Source organism: Chiloscyllium plagiosum, unplaced genomic scaffold (genome assembly GCF_037043375.1).
Source record: "Chiloscyllium plagiosum isolate Xiang-an unplaced genomic scaffold, Cpla_swu_hap1 HiC_scaffold_20, whole genome shotgun sequence".
Taxonomy (NCBI): domain Eukaryota; kingdom Metazoa; phylum Chordata; class Chondrichthyes; order Orectolobiformes; family Hemiscylliidae; genus Chiloscyllium; species Chiloscyllium plagiosum.
Window position 1 is genome coordinate 29,137,723 of NW_028270158.1, and position 25,060 is coordinate 29,162,782.

The 25,060-nt window shown below is 41.7% G+C and overlaps 1 protein-coding gene across 5 annotated transcripts in view; it reads right to left on the reverse strand.

The window, feature by feature from the left end:
- The window catches only part of arhgap17a (Rho GTPase activating protein 17a), a 129,074-nt gene that overhangs the window by 70,075 nt on the left and 33,939 nt on the right, over positions 1-25,060 (reverse strand). For all 5 annotated transcript variants that reach the window (XM_087997758.1, XM_087997756.1, XM_087997760.1 and 2 more), the window contains exon 2: positions 1,492-1,531. In XM_087997758.1, coding sequence (XP_087853884.1) covers positions 1,492-1,531 — 40 coding nt within the window. The remainder of the gene's footprint in view (positions 1-1,491; positions 1,532-25,060) is intronic.

Below are 25,060 nucleotides of genomic sequence, written 5' to 3' on the forward strand. Positions count from 1 at the left end.
GAGATGGACAATAAATACTGGTCAAACTAGCATGCCCAAATCTCGTGAATAGCAAAGCTTGGTTTGCTCTTAGAGAAGAAATGCTTGGTGTAGAAGTGTTCAAAATTAAGGACCTAGGCAGAGTAGAGATGGACAAAATGTTCTCATTGGTTAAAGGCCTGTGTTCTAGATGACACGAGTTTAAGGCGAATGGTAAAAGAACCAAAGATGTCAAGATGAAAATCTTTTTTCCATGCCCCTTTTGGGATGGAGCTTGAGTGGAGTTCCTGAAGGGATGGTAGAAGTAAATTCAACCTTGGTTTTCAATTTAAAAAAAAAAGGATTATTATCTGAAAAGCAAAAATTTGCAAGGCTATAGTGAATGGATGGTACCAAGACTAGCCAAAAACCAGTATGGGTGTGAAAGGTCTCAGTTTATAATGTATCCATTCCACGATTCTATAACCTTCAAGCCACAATCCCCCTCAGAGAAAAATGTTACTTTCAACATCTGTATTCCTTTGCAGATTATTAATTACTGAAACTTGAAGGGATCATTTGGTTCAGTTTAAGTTGCGAGGCTGTGTCCAACTGTCCAATTTAATATGCTGTAGATAATTATGCAGGTCCATTTTGGACTCGTCAACTTTTGAAAGGATGTTTCAGTTTTATTAAAGCTACTGTTAAGTTGTTGGTTATTTTCTAGGTTCATAATTATGCAGGAGTTTCACAATCCTTGGAAGAGTGGTCTTAAACTAATTACAGCAACCTCCCTTCAGCCAGCATAATTGCTTCTTCGCAGTAAGTTCAACATTCTTCAGATGCTGTATTACATTTCAGGAAGTTACTGTTCAATTGGATTTCACCTATGACATTCAGGATTACCAACCATATAAAATGAGTAAATTTCCCACCTTAAAGAAAAGGCTAATACTCTAGGCTGTACATGGAAGTTAATAGCTATCCACAATCATAAATGGAATGACGAAGTTGGTGGCAGTAAAATTTAAGATTATTTGCTGCTCTAACTCAGTCAGCCACAGGAGTCGGGTAGGTTTAAAGCTGGAAAAAAACAACCATGTGTTACTGTAGCTGCTGGTTGACAGGAAACAAACGTTCTACAGCTATAATGACAGCAAAATTATCAATGTATGCAGAAACTGCATTTGCTTTTGCTCAATACTGTTAAGTACCCAACATTCAGATCATGCTTCATGACAAAAGAAGAATTTCTCTCATATGCACAGATATATTCTTTTAGAAATCATGCCTCAAATGTGGACCGTATATACAGACAAACACAGTGTTAATATATTTTCAGAACAAAAGTTCATAATAGTGTGCTTCGTCATATATTAAAACATTTATTTAAACCAATGTTTGCATCTGACTGGAGGCTTTTTTCTCAGATTCAGTGAGATTCCAATGCTATTTGCAATCTTGGGCAAATAGGTTTAATTGCCTTTACTGGAGGCATAACTTTCAATAACACCATTAAAGACTTGTTTTTACCTGCAAAAGGTCCTCACTCAACACCTCTGTCTTCTCAGCTCTGAAATATAAAAGTACAATTGATTTGAATCATGTTTAAACAAAATAAGTTTAGTTAAATGAGAAAGCTTACAAAATAAAGTGCTCCTCTTTCACATTGCATGTACAGTATAGTTATTTCAAACAAGGATTTTTTTTTCTCCACCCATTATGTTCATCCACACACCTTAATCCCCATCAAACCTATTAACATCTATAAACATCACAATTCCTCCTCTTGATACGTACTGAAAAAGTACTATTATAAAAGTAATTATGCTGGAGTAGGCTCGTGTTAAACACTGCAAGCTACGGGAAGTTAATTGTGGGCATTATAATCCGTTATAAACTGACTCCTGTAATGCCATCAACACAAAACAAAACTGCAGAACAAATTAGTGGGAGTAGGAGACAGTATCATGAGGAGGATCAACACCAAAGGAATTGGACTTCTGTGTTGCCTGCCCAGCACCGGAGTACATCCGTTCAGGGTTAGGGAGGCACTTTCATTGAGAGGGGGAGAATCGATCATTATGGCCCATGTTGGCGCTAACAGCATGTGAGGCAGAGGAGGTCGAGGAGGACAGTCAACGTGAGGAGCTAGGGGCCAAATTACATGGAATCTCAAAGGTCAAAATTTATGTACATGACCCAGGTCATAATCTAAATTGGCATGGGTCAAATCAGATCAGACATGAATGCACGGCAGACATAGTTTTTAATATGTTAGCATTGGCAGAATTACTGAGGAAATTGGGATCTGTACCAATGAGATGGTCTCAGTTAGGGCTGTTTCCATGCTGAACATCTCTGACTCTATTTGCAAAATACTCAATACAATGTTATTAAAGCAGAGGACACAATTTTGGTCAATATGTTCTCACCAACAATACAGGCTTGCTGCTATCAGTGAATTGAGTATCTATTACGCAGGTTCACTACTGAAGATGTTAGATCAGCCTTCATGAGCGAACCTGTGGAGAGCGACTGGCCAGGATAGAGTTCCCGACCATGCACTCAGATGCTGTGCGGACCAGCTGGCAGAAACATTTGCTGACATCTTTAACTTTTCCATACTTCAATCTGAAGTCCCCACCTACCTCAAGGAGAACACCCTCATTCTGATACCATGCAGCGTGCATGAATGATTACTGCCTGCTGGGGGACATCCATAATTATGAAGTGCTTCAAAAGGTTAGTCATGGCTCACTCAACTCATACCAGATTGCCTTAATCCTTTGCAATTTGCCGACTGGTGCAACAGGTCCACAGCAGATGCCATCTCCTGGACCGACACTCATCCCTTGAACATATGGTTAGCAAGGATACCTGTATCAGGCTTCAATTTATTGACTACAGATCTGCCTTCAACACCATAATTCCAAACAAACTCATCTCCAAACTCCAAAACCCAAAACCTAGGTCTCTGCTCCCCAACTCTGTAAATGTATCTTCAACTTCCTGACCTAGTGGTCACAATCAATTAAAAAAAACACAACACTCCCTCCTCCACGACAATCCTTAACACTGGTGCCCTACAAGGCTGCATACTCAGCCCCCTACTGCTCTCTGTACACACTCACGATTGTGTGGCCAAATTCCACAAGACTCAATTTACAAGTTTGCTGACGACCCCTGGGTTGGATCTCAAACAACAATGAGACAGAGTACAGGATAGAGATTGAGTGCTTAGAGGCATTGTGTAATGACAGTAATCTCTCCATCAACATCAGCAAAGCAAAGGTGCTGCTCATTGACTCAAGGAAGCAGAGTGGAGGGCACTCCCCTCACTGAATCAATGGTGCTGAGGTAAAAATGGTCAAGAACATCAGGTTTCTGGAGTGATGATCTGTTCTGGTCCACTCACATTGATACTACGGTCATGAAGGTACAACACCACCTCATCTTCCAAGGAGGCTAAAGGAAATTCAGTATGGCCACAAAGATTCTTTCGAATTTTCATAAATGTACCATCGAAAGCATCCTATTCTAGATGCATCATAGCTTGGCATGGCAACTGTTCTTTCCGAAACTGCAAGAAACTACAGAGTTATGAACACAGCCCAGTCCACAATCAAACCAGCCTAAGCAAGACAACCAACATAATCAAAAACTCCTCCCAACCAGGTTAAACTCTCTTCCGCCCTCTTCCATCAGGAAGATAGAAAAGTTTGAATACACATCCGAACAGATTCAAGATCAGCTTCTTCCCTGCTGTTATCAGATTCTTGAACGGAACTCTCAAATGTTAATTCTCACCTCTCTCTCGCTGCACCGATAACACTGTATTCTGCACTGCTCTCCTACCTGATGCACTTCTGAAAGTGTGATCTGCCTGTAGAGTATGCAAAACAACACTTCTCACTCTATTTCAGTGACAATAATAAATCAAAATCAAGTCAAATCTATCATGCAGCCAAAGTAAGGCTTAACAATGTAAATGTGTTTTGTCTTTTTAATCCCTGCATCTGAAAAACACTGCACAAAATGACATTTGCATTTATGTTTAATGTTTCCAACACAACACTTTATAGCACCATGTCAATCATATTGGGAAGACACTACAACTGTACCCATTTATTTTAGATACACCATGACTTAGCTCCAAGTTTGCCTGCTGTCACTGCCATTCAAGGTGAGACAACGTACATCAATTTAATGTTTTAAAACAGCAGCTAATTCAAAGTGAAATAAGATATTTGTGTCACTTTCAATTTTTCTCACTCTTTGCCAGAAGGGCAAAAGAAGAAAATGGAAATAGGTCATTAGACCATTGACCGGCTTAAAATTAAACAAGATTAGAATGGTGCTGGAAAAGCACAGCAGGTCAGGCAGCATCCGAGGAGCAGGAAAGTCGACGTTTCGGGCAAAGGCCCTTCCAGTACCATTCTAACCTTGACTCTGATCGCCAGTATCCGAACTACCCAGTTCTGCCTTAAAGTTAAACAAACTCTGCCTTTCAAACATTTTACGCAGTCATACAGTTATACAGCACAGAAATAGACCCTTCGGTCCAATTCGCCCAAAGCTGACCAGATATCCTAACCCAATTAGTCCCATTTGCTCGCACTTGGCCCAAATCCCTCTAAACCCTTCCTATTCATACATCCATCCAGATGCCTTTTAAATGCTGTAATTGTACCAGCCTCCACCACTTCCTCTGGCAGCTCATTCCATACACGCACTACCCTCTGCATGAAAATGATGCCCCAGAAGCCTCTTATTTCTTGCCCCTCTCACCCTGAACCCTCTAGTTCTGGACTCACCCACCCCAGGGAAAAGACCTTGGCTATTTACTCTATCCTTGTCCCTCATGATTTTATAAACATCCATAAAGTCACCCTTCAACCTCCGACACTCCAGGAAAAACTGCCCTAGCCTATTCAACCTCTCCCTATAGCTCAAATCCTCCAACCCTGGCAACATCCTTATAAATCTTTTCTGAACCCTTTCAAGTTTCACAACATCCTTCCGATAGGAAGGAGACCAGAACTGTACGCAATATTCCAAAAGTAGCCTAACCAATGACCTCTACAGCTGCAACATGACGTCCAAACTCCAATATCCAATGCTCTGTCTATTAAAGGAAAGCATATCAAACGCCTTCTTCACTATCCTATCTACCTGCGACTCCACTTTCAAGGAACAATAAATCTGCACTCCAAGGTCTCTTTGTTCAGCAACACTTCCCAGGACCTTACCATTAAGGTCTGATTTGCTTGGATTTGTCTTTGCAAAATGCAGCATCTCACATTTATCTAAATTAAACTCCATCTGCCATTGCTCATTCCACTGGCCCATTTGATAAGATCCTGTTGTACTGTGAGGTAACCTTCTTCACTATCCACTACACCTCCAATTTTGGTGTCATCTGCAAACTTACTAACAATATCTCCTAGTGGACCCAGCACCGATCCTTGTGGCACACCATTGGTGACAGGCCTCCATTCTGAAAAGCAACCTTCCACCACCTCCCTCTAGCTTCGACCTTCAAGCCAGTATTGTATCCAAATGGTTAGTTCTTCCTGTATTCCATGAGGTCTAACCTTGTTAGATGTCTTTTGTAGATTCTGATAATTTGACAAACTAGATAAAGGGCTTAAACTTGTACCAGGATTTTAAATTAGAGTACAATTTGAAACACCTTTACATGACTGTCCCTGTCAAATCCTCTCAGTATCATGTTTCTTTCGGTAAGCTTATTCTTCTAAACTCTAATATAAAGCCCTGATCGGTTTAGCTGTTTCATCAATATTTTACAAGATTGCAAGAGGGAGAAGCATATGCTGATAGAAAGTAGAATGCTAATGAAAAAAGCTAATCATTTTCAGAAACAAGACATTATATTTCCCATTTTAAGGCTTATAGATTACATAAACCAAATCAAATGTGAGGAGCTTCTAGGAAGCAGTACCCCATTAAAATCAAACAAACTGCTTATGAAATATTCTACTTGATTAATATTTGTACAATCTAAAACAAATAAGCCATAATCTATGAATCTGGCCTAAGTCAATCACGCAGGATCTTCAAATATCCATACAGTGGGTGGGATTATATTACTATATCTACTAAGTGGAGATTAAAAGGTTAAATCTAAGTCAGTAAATGAAGGAAGAAGTGAAGCAATTGATAAACAAAGGCAAAGGCAATCAAGCACTCTGAAGCAGAACTTGGTTTGTGAAGTGATCTCGGTCTGCCCCTTGCCTTCCCCCAAAAAAACTTCTCAATATAGGTCCTATGAAGATTGAAAATAACTGAATAAAAAGAATGCAAATTAGAATTATTGACAATAAACTTCAGGGTACGTTTGCAATACAACTGACATTACTGTTGCACAAAATGAAATGCTGCAGTCTATTCTGATCTGGTGTAAACAGCACAGCAGTAGAGTTTTGCAGAAAAAAAAACTCGCATTCATTCCAACACCAACACAGCTTTTGCATTCACATGCTTTAAATAACCATTACCCAAGTGCACAGAATAGAAACTATCTGAACTATTCAGAAGTTCTGGGAATGAGAGCATATGGGGGAGAAATGATCTAAGCAGATTTTAAAAGAACAGAAACATATTTCAGTGACTTAGGATCTTAATCCCAAAATACCTTTACATTAATTATATTAGATAAATTTTGAAATGGACACAAGTGAGATTATCCAGCAGGGCAGAATTCAGAATTTCTGACAATGCAGTACTTTTAGTGTTGACTGCATGAAAAAGTCAGCCTGGGCTATGTACAGGAGTAAAAACAATGACTGCAGATGCTGGAAACCAGATTCTGGATTAGTGGTGCTGGAAGAGCACAGCAATTCACTAATCCAGAATATGTACAGGAGTAGGTTTTTAACCTGTGCCCTTTTGACTCGGACGAGTCACGCAAGCAGGCACATTGATTTCTACAACACCAAAAAAAAGTGGCCATTTTCTGACATGCTATTAAGCCTGGCTTGAGGAAAGTTTTTTTTTCTCCATAGGCAAAATTAAATGATTTCGTCTTTAAACAACAGCATTGTGTGGGATTTTCAACAAGGAATTCTTCCAATCCAATGTCTTTTCTGGTATAGTCTCTCTACTGATCTGTGGTGTTACTGACGATAGCAATGTGCCTCATGGATCGGTAATACTGAAGGATCCTCAGTGAAACATTCGGTATGAGTTGCATTTTAATAATGTATAAATGTAGTAATCAATACAGCAAGAAAAAGATGGGATTTAGAGAGTTGAGACAAAAGGAAATGATTTGAAAGACATTTAAAAATAAATCGCCAAAGCCTCAAATTTTAAGTGATAAAAATGATTCCAGATTAGTAAAATTCCATTTTCAGGTGCATAGGAGTTGTTTGTCAGTAAATTATGATTGAGCACTCCATCAGAAATTCATTTGCATCCATACATGGCAACCTTTTCCTCTATTGTATTTAGAGGTAAACTAATAGCTAATTATAACAACTTCATACCCTTGCATGGATTTCAAAGGCAAGTCTATTGGTAAGGTACCAGGATAACACTGAGCAGCAAGACAACTCAGAATCTAACTTCTAGAATGCCATGTTTAACTGCACACACATCCCCAGAAGCTGCTGTCCGATTAATGTCTTAAGAATAAGTATTATTAGCCTCAAATGATACTTAATGCAAAGTCATAACTTATACATAGTGAGGCTTGAATCCGTAAGATTCTGACTGTGCTATCAACTTGGCCAAATGTAATTTCCATTTATGTCTTCTATACATGTACCTGCTGCAGCTCCTTGCTATGAGAACTATTTGAATATGTTCTAGTGCAACAATACTAAATGCACCATGGCCTGCAAATACCAAACCACACTAACCACAAGTGCATATATAAATATAAGAATGCCTTACTTCTCTCTCTCTCATTTCTTAAACTAAAATTAGCAGGTTGCCTTAAAGTTCTGTAATGTTATAGGTCTCTGCATGCTCTAGCGCCAATGTAAACCACTGAGTTCATCATTCATTTAGAGGAGTGGCCATCTTGCCTTGCTTGGCTGAAGTGAATTAGATTTTTTTTTTAAAAAATCTTCACATTATCAGCAATATATTTTGAGAACTAGAAGATGCACACATTTTTTAAAATACATTTACATGCAAAAATCTGATGATTTGTGGCACTTTAACAATACTGCTCCTTGGTTAAAATTCAGAACTGTCAGCCCATCACTTGATGCACTTCATTTTGACAATATAATGAATCTTAAAACGCAGGGGAAAAAAATCAAAACTAGACTTTACTGAAGTATCAAAATATAAAACAATGTACTTACTACAAAAATAAAACATTTTTGTAAACATAATTTACTTGACTAAATATTGGAACATAGATCATAAGACACAGTTACACACATTCAAAATGCAAAATGTTTACCAACTTCTAAAGTTCAAAACACACATGACAAAAATCAAAAATGACTGCAATAGTCATAGTGTCACACAGCATGGAAACAGACCTTTTGGTCCAACCAGTCCATCCCAACTAAATTAATCCCACCTGCTTGCTCCTGCCCTATATCCCTCCAAATCTTTCCTATTTGTGTACTTATCCTAATGTGTTTAAATGTTGTAATTATACCCACTTCCACCACTTCCCTCAGGATGTTCATTCCACATGAGAATCACCATCTGTACAAAAAAGTTTGCCCTTCAAGTCTTTTTAAAATCTCTCCTCTCACCTTAAAAATGTGCCACCAAGTCTTGAAATCCTCCATCCAAAAGAAAAGACAACTAGATTAAATCTATCTACACCCCTCATTATTTCATAAACTTCTGTATTGTCGCTTCTCAATTTCCTTCGCTCCAATAAAAAAAAAGTCCCAGCCTTTCTTTATAACTCCAACTTCCATACCTGGCAATATTCCAGCAAATCTCATCTGAACCCTCTCCAGTCTAATAATTTCCATCCGAGAACTGGGTTACCAGAACTGGACACAGTATTCCAGAAGAGACCTCACTAACGTGCTATACAATCTTCTATACTCAAACAACTGAGCAATTAGGAGAAATGTGCCAACCGCCCTTTTAACCACCCTGTCTCAATGTGGCACAAACCTCAAAGAATTATGTATCTGAACTCCTAGGTGCTTCTGTTCAACAACACTACCCAAAGCCCCACTGCCGTCCTGTCCCCCCCTCAATCGAAGCAAAACGCTCACAGTATAGTTTTACCTCCTTCATCTTTATTCCAGGCTCTGGAGGAAGAGACAACGATCGCCTATGTGCACGGGAACATGGGTTCCCAGTCCTCTCTGGAACAGCAGTTTCTCAGTGAACTATATAGTCATTTTACAGGGAGGAGCATTCAGATAAGGCAACATACATATTGATTGGGTGACCGTTACAATCAGAGCGTGTCAGCAGTAAAGATTAAGCCATTTGCTGCTTCACAATGAACATTCTTAACCTTGTTAATTGGCTTCACATAATGAATACTTTTCACACACTATCCTTGCCTCCAGCACTTCACTGTTTACTGCAAGTTCTTATCTGATCAGTGTCATGTTAGCTGAACCCTTTGTTTCACAAAAACTCAAAACTTAACTCTTTCCCTAATTGCTCATATCTTATACAATTAATGGTGGTGAGAAAGTGTACAAGTCCTACCCTTGTTTTTGTCCCAAAATGCAATACCTCTCATTTATCCAGATTGAACTTCAGCCCATTAACCCATTTGATCAAGATCCCTTTGTAATCTTTGAAAACCTTCTTCACTGTCTACTGTGCCACCAATTTTGGTGCAGTCCATAAACTTTCTAACCATGCCTTCTATATTTCATCCAACTCTTTTATATAAATGACAAATAAAAGACAACCCAGAACCAATCCCTATAGAACTCCATTGGTTACAGGCCACCACTATCATGCTGTATGTATACTGAAGCTTAATTTTTCAAAAAAAAAGATGTTTTCATCATAGATTTATAACGAAGGGTAAGTCAAATGATATTAAGAAAGGGGAAAGCAGTACTAGCCAGATCGGCAGTGCTATGACTGGCTCTGGGGCACAACGGGAAAGGATAATGTTAAAAGGACCTTAGTGATAGAAGACTCTATAGTTAGGAGGACAGACAGGAGATTCTGTGGTCATAAACTGGAATCCAGGAAGGTATGTTGCCTCATGGTTGCCAGAGTCCAGAATGTCATGGAGCAGCTGCAGAATGTTCTCAAAAGGATGGTGAGCAGCCAGAAGTCATTGGGCAGATTGGCACAAATGACATAGTTAGAAATAGGGAGGAGGTCCTGTGGAAGGATTTCAGAGACCTAGGAAATAAGTTAAAAGCCAGGCCCTTGTTGTGATATTCTCCAGAACAGAAGGATATGGCACATCAATGTGTGGCTAAAGAATTGGTGCAGAGGGCAGGGATTCAGACTTTTATATCTTTGGGGTCTTTTCTGGGGCATAGGTGACCTGTTCAAGAAGGATGGGTTGTATGTCAACTAGAGGGGGACCAATATATTGGTGGTCAGCTTTGCTAGTGCTACAAGGGAAGGTTTAAACTAGATTGGCGGGGGTGGGATCCTCAACAGCAGAGAGACAAGTACGAGGCTGGAAGGACATACAGTAATCAGAAGTAGTAAAGTGAAAAGACAGGTCAGGCTGGAACACGACAGGGAGCAAGGAATGTCTGTTGGATTAAATTGAATTTATTTCAACACAAGAGGGTTCACAGGTAAGGTTGATGAACTCAGGGCGTGGAGAGGTACATGGGACTGGGATATCATAGCCATTACATAAACATGGCTAAGGGAAGAATAGGACGGGCAACTTAATGTGCCAGGGTACAGGTGCTTTATACAGGACAGAGATGTTGGAAAGAGGGAAGGTGGAACTGCATTTTTGATTAATGCGAGTATCACAGCAGTAATTAGAATCATCCTTCCGAAGAATCATCCAATGAAGCTTTGTAGGTGGGATGAAGAGATAAGAAGGGGATAGCGATATTATTGAGTTTGTACTATGGGCCCACAAATAGTCAACAGGAATTAGAGGAACAAATATGCAGGGAGACCAGGGAGACTTGCAGGAGCAATAGGGTTGTCATCGTAGGGAATTTTAATTTTCCTAACATAGACTGGCATGGCCAGTGTTAAGGGCTTAGATAGGGTGGAGTTTGTTAAGTGCGTTCAGTAAAGTTTCCTTAAGCAGCACATAGAGGGTCCTACTCAGGAAGGGACAAAACTCAACCTACTTTTGGGAAATAGGGCAAGACAAATGATAGTAGGGGAGCACTTTGAGACTAGGAACCATAGTTCTATTAATTTTAAAATAGTTATGGAGAGGGACAAAACTAGCCTACAGGTTCAAGTTCTAAATTGGGGCAAGGCAAATTTTGATGGAATTAGACAGGAGCTTGCAGGGGTTGATTGGAGTAATTTGTTTACAGGCAAAGGGACCTCTGGCAAGTGGGAGGCCTTTAAAGTGAGATAGCTAGAGTTCAAAGCCTGTATATCCCTGTGAGGGTGAAAGGCAAGGTTTACAGGAATAGGGAACAAGCGATATGGAGGCTTTAACCAGAGAAAAGGAGGTATGGTTCAAGTAGAGGCAGCTGGAATCAAAGGAATCCCTGGAGGGATATAGGGGATACTGGAGTTTACTGAAGGAGGAAATCAGGAGGGCGAAAAGGAGGCATGCAATAGCTATGGCTAAGAAGATTAGGGTGACTCCAAAGGAAAAAGAATAACTAGAGAGAGAGTATTAGATCCCTCAAGGATCGAAGTGGACATGCATGTGTAGAACCGCAAGAGATGGACAAGGTCCACAACAAGTATTTCTCCTCAGTGTCTACTGTAGAGAAAGACATGATGATTTGGGAATTTGTTTTGGGGGGAGGGGTTGGTTTAGTGGTCATATCTTAGGGACAATCCATTTCACAGTAGAGATGGTATTGGATGTATTAGAATGCATGAAGGGGGATAAATCTCCTTGACCTGACAAGATATATCCAAGAACATTGCAAGAAGCCAAAGAAGAAATTGCAGGAGCCCTGGCTGATATTTTTGCATCATTGTTAGCCACAGGTGAGGTCCCAGAAGACTGGAGGGTAGCGAATGTTGTGCCCTTATTCAAGAAGGGCTGCATAGAAAAGCCTGGGAACTATAGACCAGTAAGCCTAACATCTGTGGTAGGTAAGTTACTTGAGTTGATTCTAAGAGATAAAATATACATGCATTTGGAAAAAACAAGGTTTGATTAGGCATAGTCAGCATGTCTTTATGCGTGGGAGATCATGCCTCACAAATTTGTTAAGAGTTCTTTGAAGAAGTGACCAGAAAGGTTGACGTAATCTACATGGACCTCAGTAAGGCCTTTGATAAGGTTCCACACAGTATGCTGCTCTGGAAGGTTAGATTGCATGGAATCCAGGGGCAGTTGGCAAATTGGATACACAATTGACTTGATGGTAGGAAGCAGTGGGTAACAGTGGAAGGATGCTTATCAGACTGGAGGCCTGTGACTAATCGAGTGTCTCAGGGTCAGTGCTGGGCTCAATGCTATTTGTTTGCTATCTTTCTCAATGATTTGGATGAGAATGTCCGAGGCATGATTAGTAAGTTTGCAAATGACACTAAATTAGGTGGTATCGTGGACAGGGAGGAAGGTTATCAGGAATTGCAGCAGGATCTTAACAGCGCCAGAGACCCAGGTTCAATTTCTGCCTCAGGCAACTGTCTGTGTGGAGTTTGCACATTCTCTCCGTGTCTGCGTGGATTTCCTCAGGGTGCTCCGGTTTCCTCCCACAGTCCAAAAATGTGCAGGTTAGGTGAACTGGCCATGCTAAATTGCCCGTAGTGTTAGGTGAAGGGGCAAATGTCTGGGTGGGTTGCTCTTCGGAGGGTCGGTGTGGACTTGTTGGGCTGAAGGGCCTGTTTCCACACTGTAAGTAATCTAGTCTAATCTAATTTTGTTCAACTGGGGAAATGAGCTGAAAAATGGCAAATGGAGTTGAATATACACACATGTGCGGGAGTTGAATATACACACATGTGCGGTCTTGCATTTTGGAAAGACAAATCAAGGTAGGAGTTTCATGGGGAGTGATAGGGCCCAAGCAAATGTAGTGGAACAGAGGGACCATGGAGCTCTAGTGTATGATTCTCGAAGTAGAGTCACAGGTAGACAGGGCAGTGAAGGCGGCTTTTGGGACACTGAACTTCAACAGTCAGGGCATTGAATATAGAAGTTGGGAAGTTATTTGCAGTTGTACAGGATGTTGGTGAGGCTCAATTGGAATATTGTGTTCAGTTTTTGTCACCTTGCCATAGGAAGGATGCTATTAGACTGGAAAAAACGCAGAAGAAATTTACAAGGATGTTGCCAGGATACAAGGATCTGAGTTAGAGGGAAAGGTTGGCCAAGCTAAGATCTTTTTTCTTTAGAGGGTGAGAAGACTGAGGGGAGATCTTATAAAAATGTACAAAATCATGAGAGGCATGAATAGGTTGAATGTATTCAGTCTTTTTCCCAGGGTTGGGGAATCAAGGACGAGGGGGCATCTGGGGAAAGGATAAAAGGGAAGCTGAGAGACAACTTTTTCACATATGGAATGAGTTGCAAGCGGAAGTGATTGAGGCGGGTACATTAACAACATTTAAAAGGCATTTGGACAAATACATGAAAAGGAAAGGTTTCAAAGGATAAGTGCAGGGAAATGGGGTTAGTGTGGATGGACAGTTTGGTCAGCATGGGCTAGTTTGGGCCTGTCTCCATGCTGTAGGACTCTAACTCTTAACAGAAACAATGGCCTTCACTGACATAATGAGGAAACTCACTACACTGTTTAAAAACACTATAATGAAGTGTCCTTTCAGTGAACATCGGCAGATTTTACACCGGTATTAATAATTCATATTTAAGCTCATTCCTCTCAGTTCTCCCTCCCCATGCCCCACTTAAAATCATTTGTTGCAGACTAATTTCCCTGCCTCATAAATCAGGACACAGAATGACATGTTTTATTTGAGGGAATTCATATAGTTAAAAGACAGACTCAGTACTGATGTGTTATTCCTCAAAAGTAAATGTTTATTTTCAGCAAATATGGCACTGAGTCTATGAAGGAATGTTTAAAATGGCTCAAACAAATTTTTAACATTATGCTGCACCGCTATTTTCCAAAATTGGAAATCTGCATCGTGAAAGGAACTTGCTCGGCCACTGTCAAAATATTTGAAGGTTGCCAATCAACAATTTCTTAAGCAAATTGTTAGTTGCTATGGTAGTGACCAATGAGAACAATTTGTAGCTTAATACTACAAATGATGTTTGATTTGAGACATGTGAACCGTTCCAGCACTTCTGTGGTAAACAGTCTAGACATATATCTGTCTGCTCAGTTATCAGTTGACCATCTGTTTGGAATATAGATCTGCTTCCTCCTAGAACGAGGATTAAGTCTATTTCATCACTTACATGCTACTAACACAATTAAGCTAAAGCATCCAAGGACATTTAAAAGATGCCACAACACCTAATGTCATCATCTTCTTTATCATGAATCCCAAAAAAGGTGCTGTTAAAAAGCATTTCCCTGTAACATTGACAATTACTTTGGTGCTGCATCATGTTTTTGCCAGAACTCTTAAAACTTCATTCATTTTGCCTCCAATTTCCAGCCCTGTATTGTAGTCATGGAATCATACTGCACGGAAACAGACCCTTTAGTCCAACCAGTCCATGTCAAACATAATCCCAAACTAAAACTAGTTCCCCACTGTCTGCTCCTGGCCCATATCCCCCCAAACCTTTCCTATTCATCTATCTATCCAACTGTCTTTTAAACATTGGACCCACATCCACCACTTCCTCGGGAAGTTCATTCCCTCTTCATACCATCCATTTCCAATACTTCCCTTCCTTTCCATGACCTCTGTTTCCATTTTAGAGAATAGACATTCATCCACTACAAAGCCATGGATTCCCATAGCTACCTTCACTACAGCTTGTCACAACCTTTGTCCTGCAAGGACTCCATCCTATTCTCCCACTTCCTTCGCCAACATTGCACCTGTTTGGATGACGCCACCTTCCAAAACAGTGCTGCTGACATGGTTTGCTTCTTCCAGGACTGTGGGTTCCCACTCACATCTGACCTATCACCCATGTTCCGGCCCTTGCCTCTTCCCATCACTCAACAGTGTGACTGGGTTTCTTTTGTCTTCACTTTTCATCCCATCAGCCTCTGCATTAAAAGGATTATTCTCTGTCATTTCAGAAAACTCCAGGAGAATGCTACCATCAAACACATCTTCCCCTCACTCCCTCATCTGCATTTTGCAGGGATCGTTCCCTCCAGGACACTTGAGTCCATTCCACAACCACCAACACCGCCTCTCCACAGCATCTTCCCATGTAACTGTAGAAGGTGCAACACTTGCCCCTTTACCTCCTCTCATCACCACTCAAGGGCCCAACAGTCTTTCCAGGTAAAGCAGCATTTCACCTGTACCTCCTCCAATCTTGTGTATTGTCTTCAATGCACCCAATGTGGCCTCATTCCTCTCTACCTCTAATCTCCTACAATCCATGCCACAGAGATATTGTTGCGCATCTTGTTGTCTCTTGAGTATGACCAATTTCAGCAAAGATATGTTGAAGCTTGATAAAACTCCAATTAGGCCAGAACCAATTGTCTAGTTCTAGCTAGCACACTAGAGGAAGGAAGCCATGTAGGTGGAGAGGAGATTTCCCAATGGTTCTGTAAATGAATGATTTTAGGTACAAGATTCAACTGAAGAAGCTGGGTTTGTTCACCATGGAGCAAAGGAGAGGGAGAGGAGATTTTATGAAAATGTACAAGATTAAAGCAGGTTTTTGTAATGCAGACAAAGAAAAACTGTTCTAATTAACCAATAGTTGACGAGAGCTAAAGGACAGAGTCATATAAGCCTAAAGTTTTAACAACACAGAAAATAGGTCCTATAGCCAATTGGCTCTGCATTGATAATCAAACATCCATCTTCCAGCAATTTGTCTATAGCCTTGTATGCTGTGGCATATATAGTGGTCATCTATATACTTATCAAAGTTCTTGAGGGTTCCTATCTCTACCACTTTTTAGGTACCGTGTTTCAGATACAAGTCATTCTGTTATAACACACCATTCATCAACACATGTTCCCTGTAATGCAATTGGTGAATTGGGGACACTGCTTCTAAAGTGTGAACTTTGAAAATATGTGTTGGCTATAACACGATTACAGCACCAATACTTTAAACATGGTTCCTAAAGCACAATTTTTCTATTATGTGATGTTGCACAAGGACGCACCCATCGCGTTATAGAAGAACTGACAGTACACACCACCCTCTGGGTGATAAAAAAAAAATTCCTCGAATTATCTCTCAGTCTCCAGCTCATTACTTTAATACCGCGCCCTTGGTTACTGATGTAAGTATAATTTCTCCTTATCTATGTCACTTATAACCTGACACTCGAAAAATTTCATCCTCACATTCCCCTTGTATCTCTTCACCAAAAGACTTAAATTCTGTATTCCCTAGTCTTTTCACTATTAGCTTTCTGATGTCTACCTTACTTTACCTTAGCAAATCCCTTCCTAATCTCCTTGGTTTCATGGAGAACTTTTCCAAACTGATGTTCTAAAATCTCCCAGACCTGGAATCCAGCTTTTCTGCTTTTGTATTCCAAGTCCAAAAACTCCATTGTTTTGCTAACCATTCTCTGAGTATGTTCTGCCATCTTCAAAGATCAATGTACATGAATGCTAGATTCTTCTGTTCCAACATATTCTTTAGAACTGCACCCTTAAATATGTGTTATCTCTCCCCATCTCCTTTGTCGAAATGCACTGCTTCACTTTTCTTTACAGTGATTCCTCACTTAATATTCTGGTTGTATCTTGAAATGTGTAACATATAGGAAAATATGAAACAACTCAGACTTTCCTGTTATAAACCAGGAAAAAGCTTTAGTTAAAAGTTCTGTTGAACCTTTCTTGACAAAAATAATAATAAAATGTTATATCCTCCAAGTTTAAATACTATACATAGCTAAATTACTATATTTGTAAATAAATACTTTAAAATAAATATACAAGTAAAAATGAAAACTCTTTCAACAGGTACTTACTTCCTACACCTCATATCTCTCACTCCCCTAGCATCAGCTTTGCTGCCAACTGTACTCTCAGACCTTCCCTTCTACTGGCTGATACTCCTGCTCGCTGAACCTTTGACTGGTCACTTCCATGTTCTGAATCCTTGCTGTGAGCAGCGAGGGAGTAGAGCCACCAACAGAGTGAGAACTGCCAGATCTGGAATGAGGTGCACATTGGAGAGGCGATGATAGCATGAGTGTCAGCTGCCAGCTGGAAGTTTGGCAAGCGTGAGGATTAGTGCCCAGGCAAACATGGGGTCAGTTCCAAAACTGCAACCAATGGGGCATGATCATCACCCACATCCACCCAGCTTAAAACATTAATGCAAATCCACAATGCTAACTGGAAAAATCACCTGATGAAGGAGCGTCGCTCCGAAAGCTAGTGTGCTTCCAATTAAACCTGTTGGACTATAACCTGGTGTTGTGTGATTTTTAACTTTGTACACTCCTGTCCAAATTATGGAAAAATGATGAAAAACACAACATTAATTCAAAACAACTTAAAACAGGTCATCTTAAAGAACAAACTTACTCTGTCAAATTCCACCTCTGTTCATTGCCTTGTCTATCTAGGTCCCACTGCAATTAGTTTGCATTCTCCTCAATGTCTGCCATTGCTCAGTGTGGTATCATTGGTAAATTTCAATTTTACTCTGCATTCCAAGATCCACGTCAGCAATGATCCTAGTCCTGAACCAAGGGAACACCACTGTTTCCCCTTGAGTCATCTGAAAAAATAATATTTTGCCACAATTCATTGACACTTTACTGCCCTTCAGCCAATGTTTGGACATGGACCTTCCTATCTCATGAGACTTAACTTTATTAAATCAGCCCTTTGTGGTAATTTGTCAAAAGTCTTCTTAAAATCTATATAGACAACATCCACTGTATGCCTTTCAATAGTCTGAGACTTCAAAACTTTCAATCAGATTATAATTTGATTGTCTTTTAAGTTTCTAGGCCTTGTTATAAATTCAAACAGAGTTCTGTGCACATGCTCACACTGCACAAACTTTGCTTTCTCCACACAAGTACATTACAATGACTGATTCTAAGTCAGGCAGGTCAAAGGTAGTCTCCACATTACACCATCTGCAATGGAATGGCAATGTAATTTGCTATCAGAATCTCAAAGGTTCAGAATGTACTGTTTTATTTCCTACTACTGCATACTTCCTGCCTCTGTCTGTTCCGGTGTTTGTTATGGCAACATAACAGACAATTGAAAAAGTACTAAGCGTTGGCAAATGACCAGGTTATGTATAGGTGGAGAAGATAGCAATTCTTTAAAGGAGTCAGCACTGGCTACTCAAGATTTTGTATTGCTGAAGGATTTTACGAAAAAAATCGACCCTATCTTTCTCTTTCAGATACTGACTGGCATGATTTATATTTCCAGCAGTTTCCACCTTAATTGCAGAGTTCTTGCATTTGTTGTTTTTCTTTATAGATGAATAAACAACAAATGGGTGAAGATCCCTTTGGTGCAGCCAGCTGTGTCTGACAAACTTGTGATAACATTTACAGTCTACTCCCCAGTCAAATCAAGTTTGTTGTTTCTACCATTCATAACATTCAAGATACTTTTCTTTACCTTGAACTGATCACATGAGTTTTAATTCTATCACATAGCGCAGTCCCTGAAATGGGACTAGGAAGAGCATGCAGCTGTCAGCACCACTGTGAATCAGGCTAGGGAGGAACTCCAAATAAAACAGCACATGGGAACTCAGGTGAACTCTGCGAGATAGTGACAGTGAGATATTATGGATGTTAGCTCAGCTGCCATGGGGTGGTGTGAGACAGTGCTGGCAAGGGAGTAGTTTTTAACAGCTCTAAATGAGAAAGTATCCAGAGTAACGTCAGTGGAGTATCTCTGCTTTTTTTCCTAACAAAACTGCTGCAGTCCTTCAGCTTAAACAAAATAAGGGACTTTGAACTGTAATGGGAGTGCTGGGTGTGGAAACAGATGCGTATCATGACGAGTACCCTTTAAAGGAGGAACTAGCAAACTTAATCTCAGGAGAAGTCATGTCAGCAGAGCTAATATCCATACTTTACTCCTCCAGTGCTCAGTGTCATAGATACTTCCAATGTCCCCTGTCGCCACATGTGCAGGAAGTGTGTCTAGTTGCAGCTCCTGGCCACTTGCATTTTGGAGCTGGAGCTGCAGGTGAATTTACTGAGGGCACATAGGATGCTGAAATTATTGTAGACAACATATTCAGTGAGGTAGTCACACCATAGATAAAGTCTGAAACAGTAAAAAGGGGATGGGAAAACAGCAAACAACAGGAAGGCAGGCAGTGCAATACAACCATATGGATGTCTGCCTCCCTAACAGATGTACTACTTGGACACTGGTTTTTGGGGGTGAGGATTGAAGAGATGGCTTCTCGGGGGTGTTAGCGAGAACTAAGTCTGGGACACTATGGGTGCCTGCTGCACAACAGGGGAAGAGGAGAGGCAGGGCTGCAGTGATGGGGGATTCATTCGTAAGGGGCACAGACCTTTATGTAGCCACAAAATAAACTCCAGGATGGTATGTTGCTTCCCAGGTACCAGGGACAATAATGTCTTGCTTGGGAGAGTGGCTTTGTCACATGTCGGAAGCAATGACAAAGATAAAGAAAGGAATGAGGTTAAAAAGCTGATTTTAGAATGTTAGGACAGTAATTAAAAAGGACATCAATGGTAACAACGTTGGGACTACTATCAGTGTCATGTGCTAACAAATACAGAAATAACAGAGTCACAGGTAGATAGGATGGTGAAGGTGACATTTGGTATGCTTTCCTTTATTGGTTAGAACATTGAGTGTAGGAGTCTGGAGGTCATGTTGTGGCTATTCAGGACATTGGTTAGGCCACTTTTGGAATATTGCCTGTAATTCTGGTCTCCTTCCTATCGGAAGGATGTTGTGAAACTTGAAAGGGTTCAGAAAAGATTTACAAAGATGTTGCCAGGGTTGGACAGTTTAAGCTACAGGGAGAGGCTGAATAGGTTAGGACTATTTTCCCTGGAGCGTCAGAGACTGAGGTGTAACCTTATAGAGGTTTATAAAATCATGAGGGACATGGATAGGGTAAATAGACAATATTTTTCCTAGGGTTGAGGAGTCCTGAACTAGAGGGGATAGTTTTAGGGTGAGAGGGGAAAGATATACAAGAGACTTAAGGGAAAACGCAGAGGGTAGTGCGTGTGTAGTAAGGGCTGCCAGAGGAAGTGGTGGAGGCTGCACAATTGCAACATTTAAAAGGCATCTGCAGGGGTATATGAATAGGAAGGTTTTAGAGGGATATGGGTCAAGTACAGGCAAATGGGACTAGATTAGGTTGATATCTGGTCGGAATGGATTTGAGTTGGACTGAAGGGTCTGTTTCCATGCTGTACATCTCTATGACTCTATAACAAGATGGATCAGGATTGGTGTATGGAGGAGTTTCCTGGGGCATTGGAACCAATTCTAGGAAGATGGGTTGCACCTGAGCAGGAGTGAGACTAATATGCTAGGGGAGTTTTCCTCAGATTGTTTAAACTTAAATTGCAGGGGAATGGGAACCTGAAGGGAGAAAACAAGGAAGGAAAGGAAATACAGAAACGTAAGCTGCAAAGTAAAAGAACATTGGTTAAAAAAAAGGACAAGAAACAAGTAAGGTTATAGTGCAAAATGACAACTATCAAGGTTAAAAAGACATCCCTAAAGCAATTGCGTCTTCATTCACAGACTATTCACAATTATGTAGATGAATTAGAAACATAAATAGATACACAGTTATATAGTTGTTGGAATTATGGAGACACAGCTGCAGGGTAACAAAGGATGGGAACTCAACATCAAGGGGTATTCAATACTTATGAAGGACAGACAAATAAGGAAAAGGGGTGGGTTACATTGTTAATAAAAGATAAAAATCATTGCAATAGTGAAAAAGGATATTGGCCTAGAAAATCACAACGTGGAATCTGTAGGGGTAGAGATAAGAAATCACAAGAAAATGTTGGTGGGGGTTCTTTATTGGCTTCCAAAAAGTAGCGAGATGTAAGGAAAAGCATTAAACAGAATATTAGCAACATGCAAAAATAAAGGTACAACTGTAATCATGGCCCTGGAAATATTAGACGCAAACTGGTCATCCTCCAAAACTATATAGAATCCAATGTAGTTCCAACAGATTGGTGGGTGAAAAATTCACCCCACTATTTAAAAAAAAAGGAAGAAGGGAGAGGAAAACTCACCACAAACCAGTTGGGTATACGCTCAAGTCGGTGCTTATATTTGTACAACAAAAGACTTCAGAAGTATTAACAGGATTAGATAGAGGTAGCATAGGTTTATGAAAGGGAAATTATGCTTAATTAACCCACTGATCTTTTTTGGAGGATGCGGAATAGGTAAGGGAGAACCAGTGGAAAAAGTGGTGTATTTGATTTTCAAAAAGGCATTTGTTAAGGTCCCACATAAAAGTGGACAAAATTAAAACACACTGGATTGAGGGTAATATGCTGACATGGATTGAAAATTGGTTGAGAAATCAGAAACAGAAATAAATAGGCCTTTTTCCAGATGGCAGACAGTGACTAGTGGTATACTGCAGGGATCAGTGCCCAAGTCATATATACATGACTTGGATGAGGGATCCATGAGTAATACTTCCAAGTTTGCTGACAACACAAAACTAGGTGGGATTGAGAGTTGTGAAGAGAATACGAGGAGGCTTCAAGGTAGTTTTGAATCTGTGGGCAAACACATGAAAAATGCAGTATAACATAGATAAATACGAAGTTTTCCATTTCATTATGGAAAACAGACAGACAGAACATATTTAAATGGTGATATATTGGTAAATGTGAATGTACAAAAGGACCTTGGTGTCTTTGTAAACCAAAGAAAGTAAACTGGCAGATGCAAAAGTAATTATATGGCAAATGGTATTTTGGCCTTCATGGCAAGAGGCCTTCTTACTGGAGTTAGACAGGGCCTCAGTAAGACTGCATCTGGACGTGTGCAGATTTTGTCTCCCTACCCAAAACAGGATACACTTGCCATAGAAGGAATGCAGTGAAAGATCACTTGGCTGATGCCAGGAATGGCAGGACAGTCATATGAGGAGAGATTAGTTCACCTAGGCCTACATTGACTAGAGTTTAGAAGAATTGGAGGGGGTTGGAACCTGAACGACAGATATACTTGGATAATTACTTGAAGAGAAAACAATTGCAAGGCTACAATGAAAAGGCATGACAGTGGAACTAGTTGCGTTATGTTGTTCTTGCAGAGAGCTCAACAATGGGCTGAATGTCCTCCTTTTACATTGTATTTATTACATGATACTGGCTTTCAAAGCATCAGAGATACTTTTTTTTATTCCAAATGTTTATACAGATCATATTTCCCCGATTAAGAACATTTTAAATGTCAGGGTTTTTTTTTTACATCATCATTTAGGACCATATCAAGTAATCCAATATGACCAAAGTTAAACATCCACTGTTGCGTGGATTTCCAAGAGGAAGAAACGTCAATACAAATGACCAATTTAAACTGAAGCTCTCTGTCAGTTAGGTTAAAGTTTGACCTCCATGGTTAATGAAACAAGATCTAGCTGACTAAATGTTCTAGTGAACAATTCTTCCGCCGCCTTCGCCTCCGTGCCTACTACTTCAACCAAGACTCTCGCCCACCCTTTGACGACCCCTTCTCCCGCCTCCAACACACCCCATCCACCTGGACACCCCGTGCTGGCCTCTTACCCGCCCTCGATCTCTTCATAGCCAACTGCCGCCGCGACATTAACCGCCTCAACCTCTCCACCCCTCTCACCCACTCCAACCTCTCACCCTCGGAACGTGCAGCCCTCCACTCCCTCCGTTCCAACCCCAACCTCACTATCAAACCGGCAGACAAGGGAGGCGCGGTAGTAGTTTGGCGCACCGACCTTTACACCGCTGAGGCTAAACGCCAGCTCGCAGATACCTCCTCCTACTGCCCCCTTGATAATGACCCACCTCCCACCACCAAACCATCATCTCCCAGACCATCCAGAACCTCATCACCTCAGGGGATCTCCCATCCACCGCCTCCAACCTCATAATCCCACAACCCCGCACCGCCCGTTTCTACCTCCTGCCCAAAATCCACAAACATGACTGCCCCGGCCGACCCATTGTCTCAGCCTGCTCCTGCCCCACCAAACTCATCTCTGCATACCTCGACACGGTCCTGACCCCCTTAGTCCAAGAACTCCCCACCTACGTTCGGGACACCACCCACGCCCTCCACGTCCTCCTTGATTTTCACTTCCCCGGTCCCCAACGCTTTATCTTCACCATGGACATCCAGTCCCTGTATATCTCCATCCCCCATCACAAAGGACTTAAAGCCCTCTGCTTCTTCCTTTCCCGCCATACCAACCAGTACCCTTCCACTGACACCCTCCTTCGACTGACTGAACTGGTCCTCACCACGAACAACTTCTCTTTCCAATCCTCCCACTTCTTCCAAACCAAAGGAGTAGCCATGGGCACCCGCATGGGCCCCAGCTATGCCTGCCTCTTCGTAGGATATGTGGAACAGTCCATCTTCCGCAGCTACACTGGCACCACCCCCCCACCTTTTCCTCCACTACATCGATGACTGTATCGGCGCTGCCTCGTGCTCCCACGAGGAGGTTGAACAGTTTATCCACTTTACCAACACCTTCCACCCCGACCTCAAATTCACCTGGACCGTCTCAGACTCCTCCCTCCCCTTCCTAGACCTTTCCATTTCTATCTCGGGTGACCAAATCGACACGGACATTTACTATAAACCGACCGACTCCCACAGCTACCTAGACTACACCTCCTCCCACCCTGCCCCCTGTAAAAACGCCATCTCATATTCCCAAATCCTTCGTCTCCGCCGCATCTGCTCCCAGGAGGACCAGTTCCAAAACCGTACAACCCAGATGGCCTCCTTCTTCAAGGACCGCAATTTCCCGCCAGACGTAGTCGAGGATGCCCTCCACCGCATCTCCTCCACTTCCCGCTCCTCCGCCCTTGAGCCCCGCCCCTCCAACCACCACCAGAACAGAACCCCACTGGTCCTCACCTACCACCCCACCAACCTCCATGTACAACGTATCATCCGCCGTAATTTCCGCCACCTCCAAATGGTCCCCACCACCAGGGATATATATCCCTCCCCTCCCCTATCAGTGTTCCAAAAAGACCACTCCCTCGTCAGGTCAACACCCCCCCCACCAACCCAACCTCCACTCCAGGCACCTTCCCCTGCAACCGCAAGAAATGCAAAACTTGCGCCTACACCTCCCCCCTTACTTCCCTCCAAGGCCCCAAGGGACACTTCATATCTGCCACAAATTCACCTGCACCTCCACACACATCATCTATTGCATCCGCTGCACCCGATGTGGCCTCCTCTATATTGGGGAGACAGGCCGCCTACTTGCGGAATGTTTCAGAGAACACCTCTGGGACACCCGGACCAACCAACCCAACCACCCCGTAGCCCAACACTTTAACTCCCCCTCCCACTCCACCAAGGACATGCAGGTCCTTGGACTCCTCCATCGCCAGACCATAGCAACACGATGGTTGGAGGAAGAGCACCTCATCTTCTGCCTGGGAACTCTCCAACCACAAGGGATGAACTCAGATTTCTCCAGTTTCCTCATTTCCCCTCCCCCCACCTTGTCTCAGTCAAATCCCTCGAACTCAGCACCGCCTTCCTAACCTGCAATCTTCTTCCTGACCTCTCCGCCCCCACCCCACTGCGGCCTATCACCCTCACCTTGACCTCCCTCCACCTATCGCAATTCCAATGCCCCTCCCCCAAGTCCCTCCTCCCTACCTTTTATCTTAGCCTGCTGGACACACTTTCCTTATTCCTGAAGAAGGACTTATAC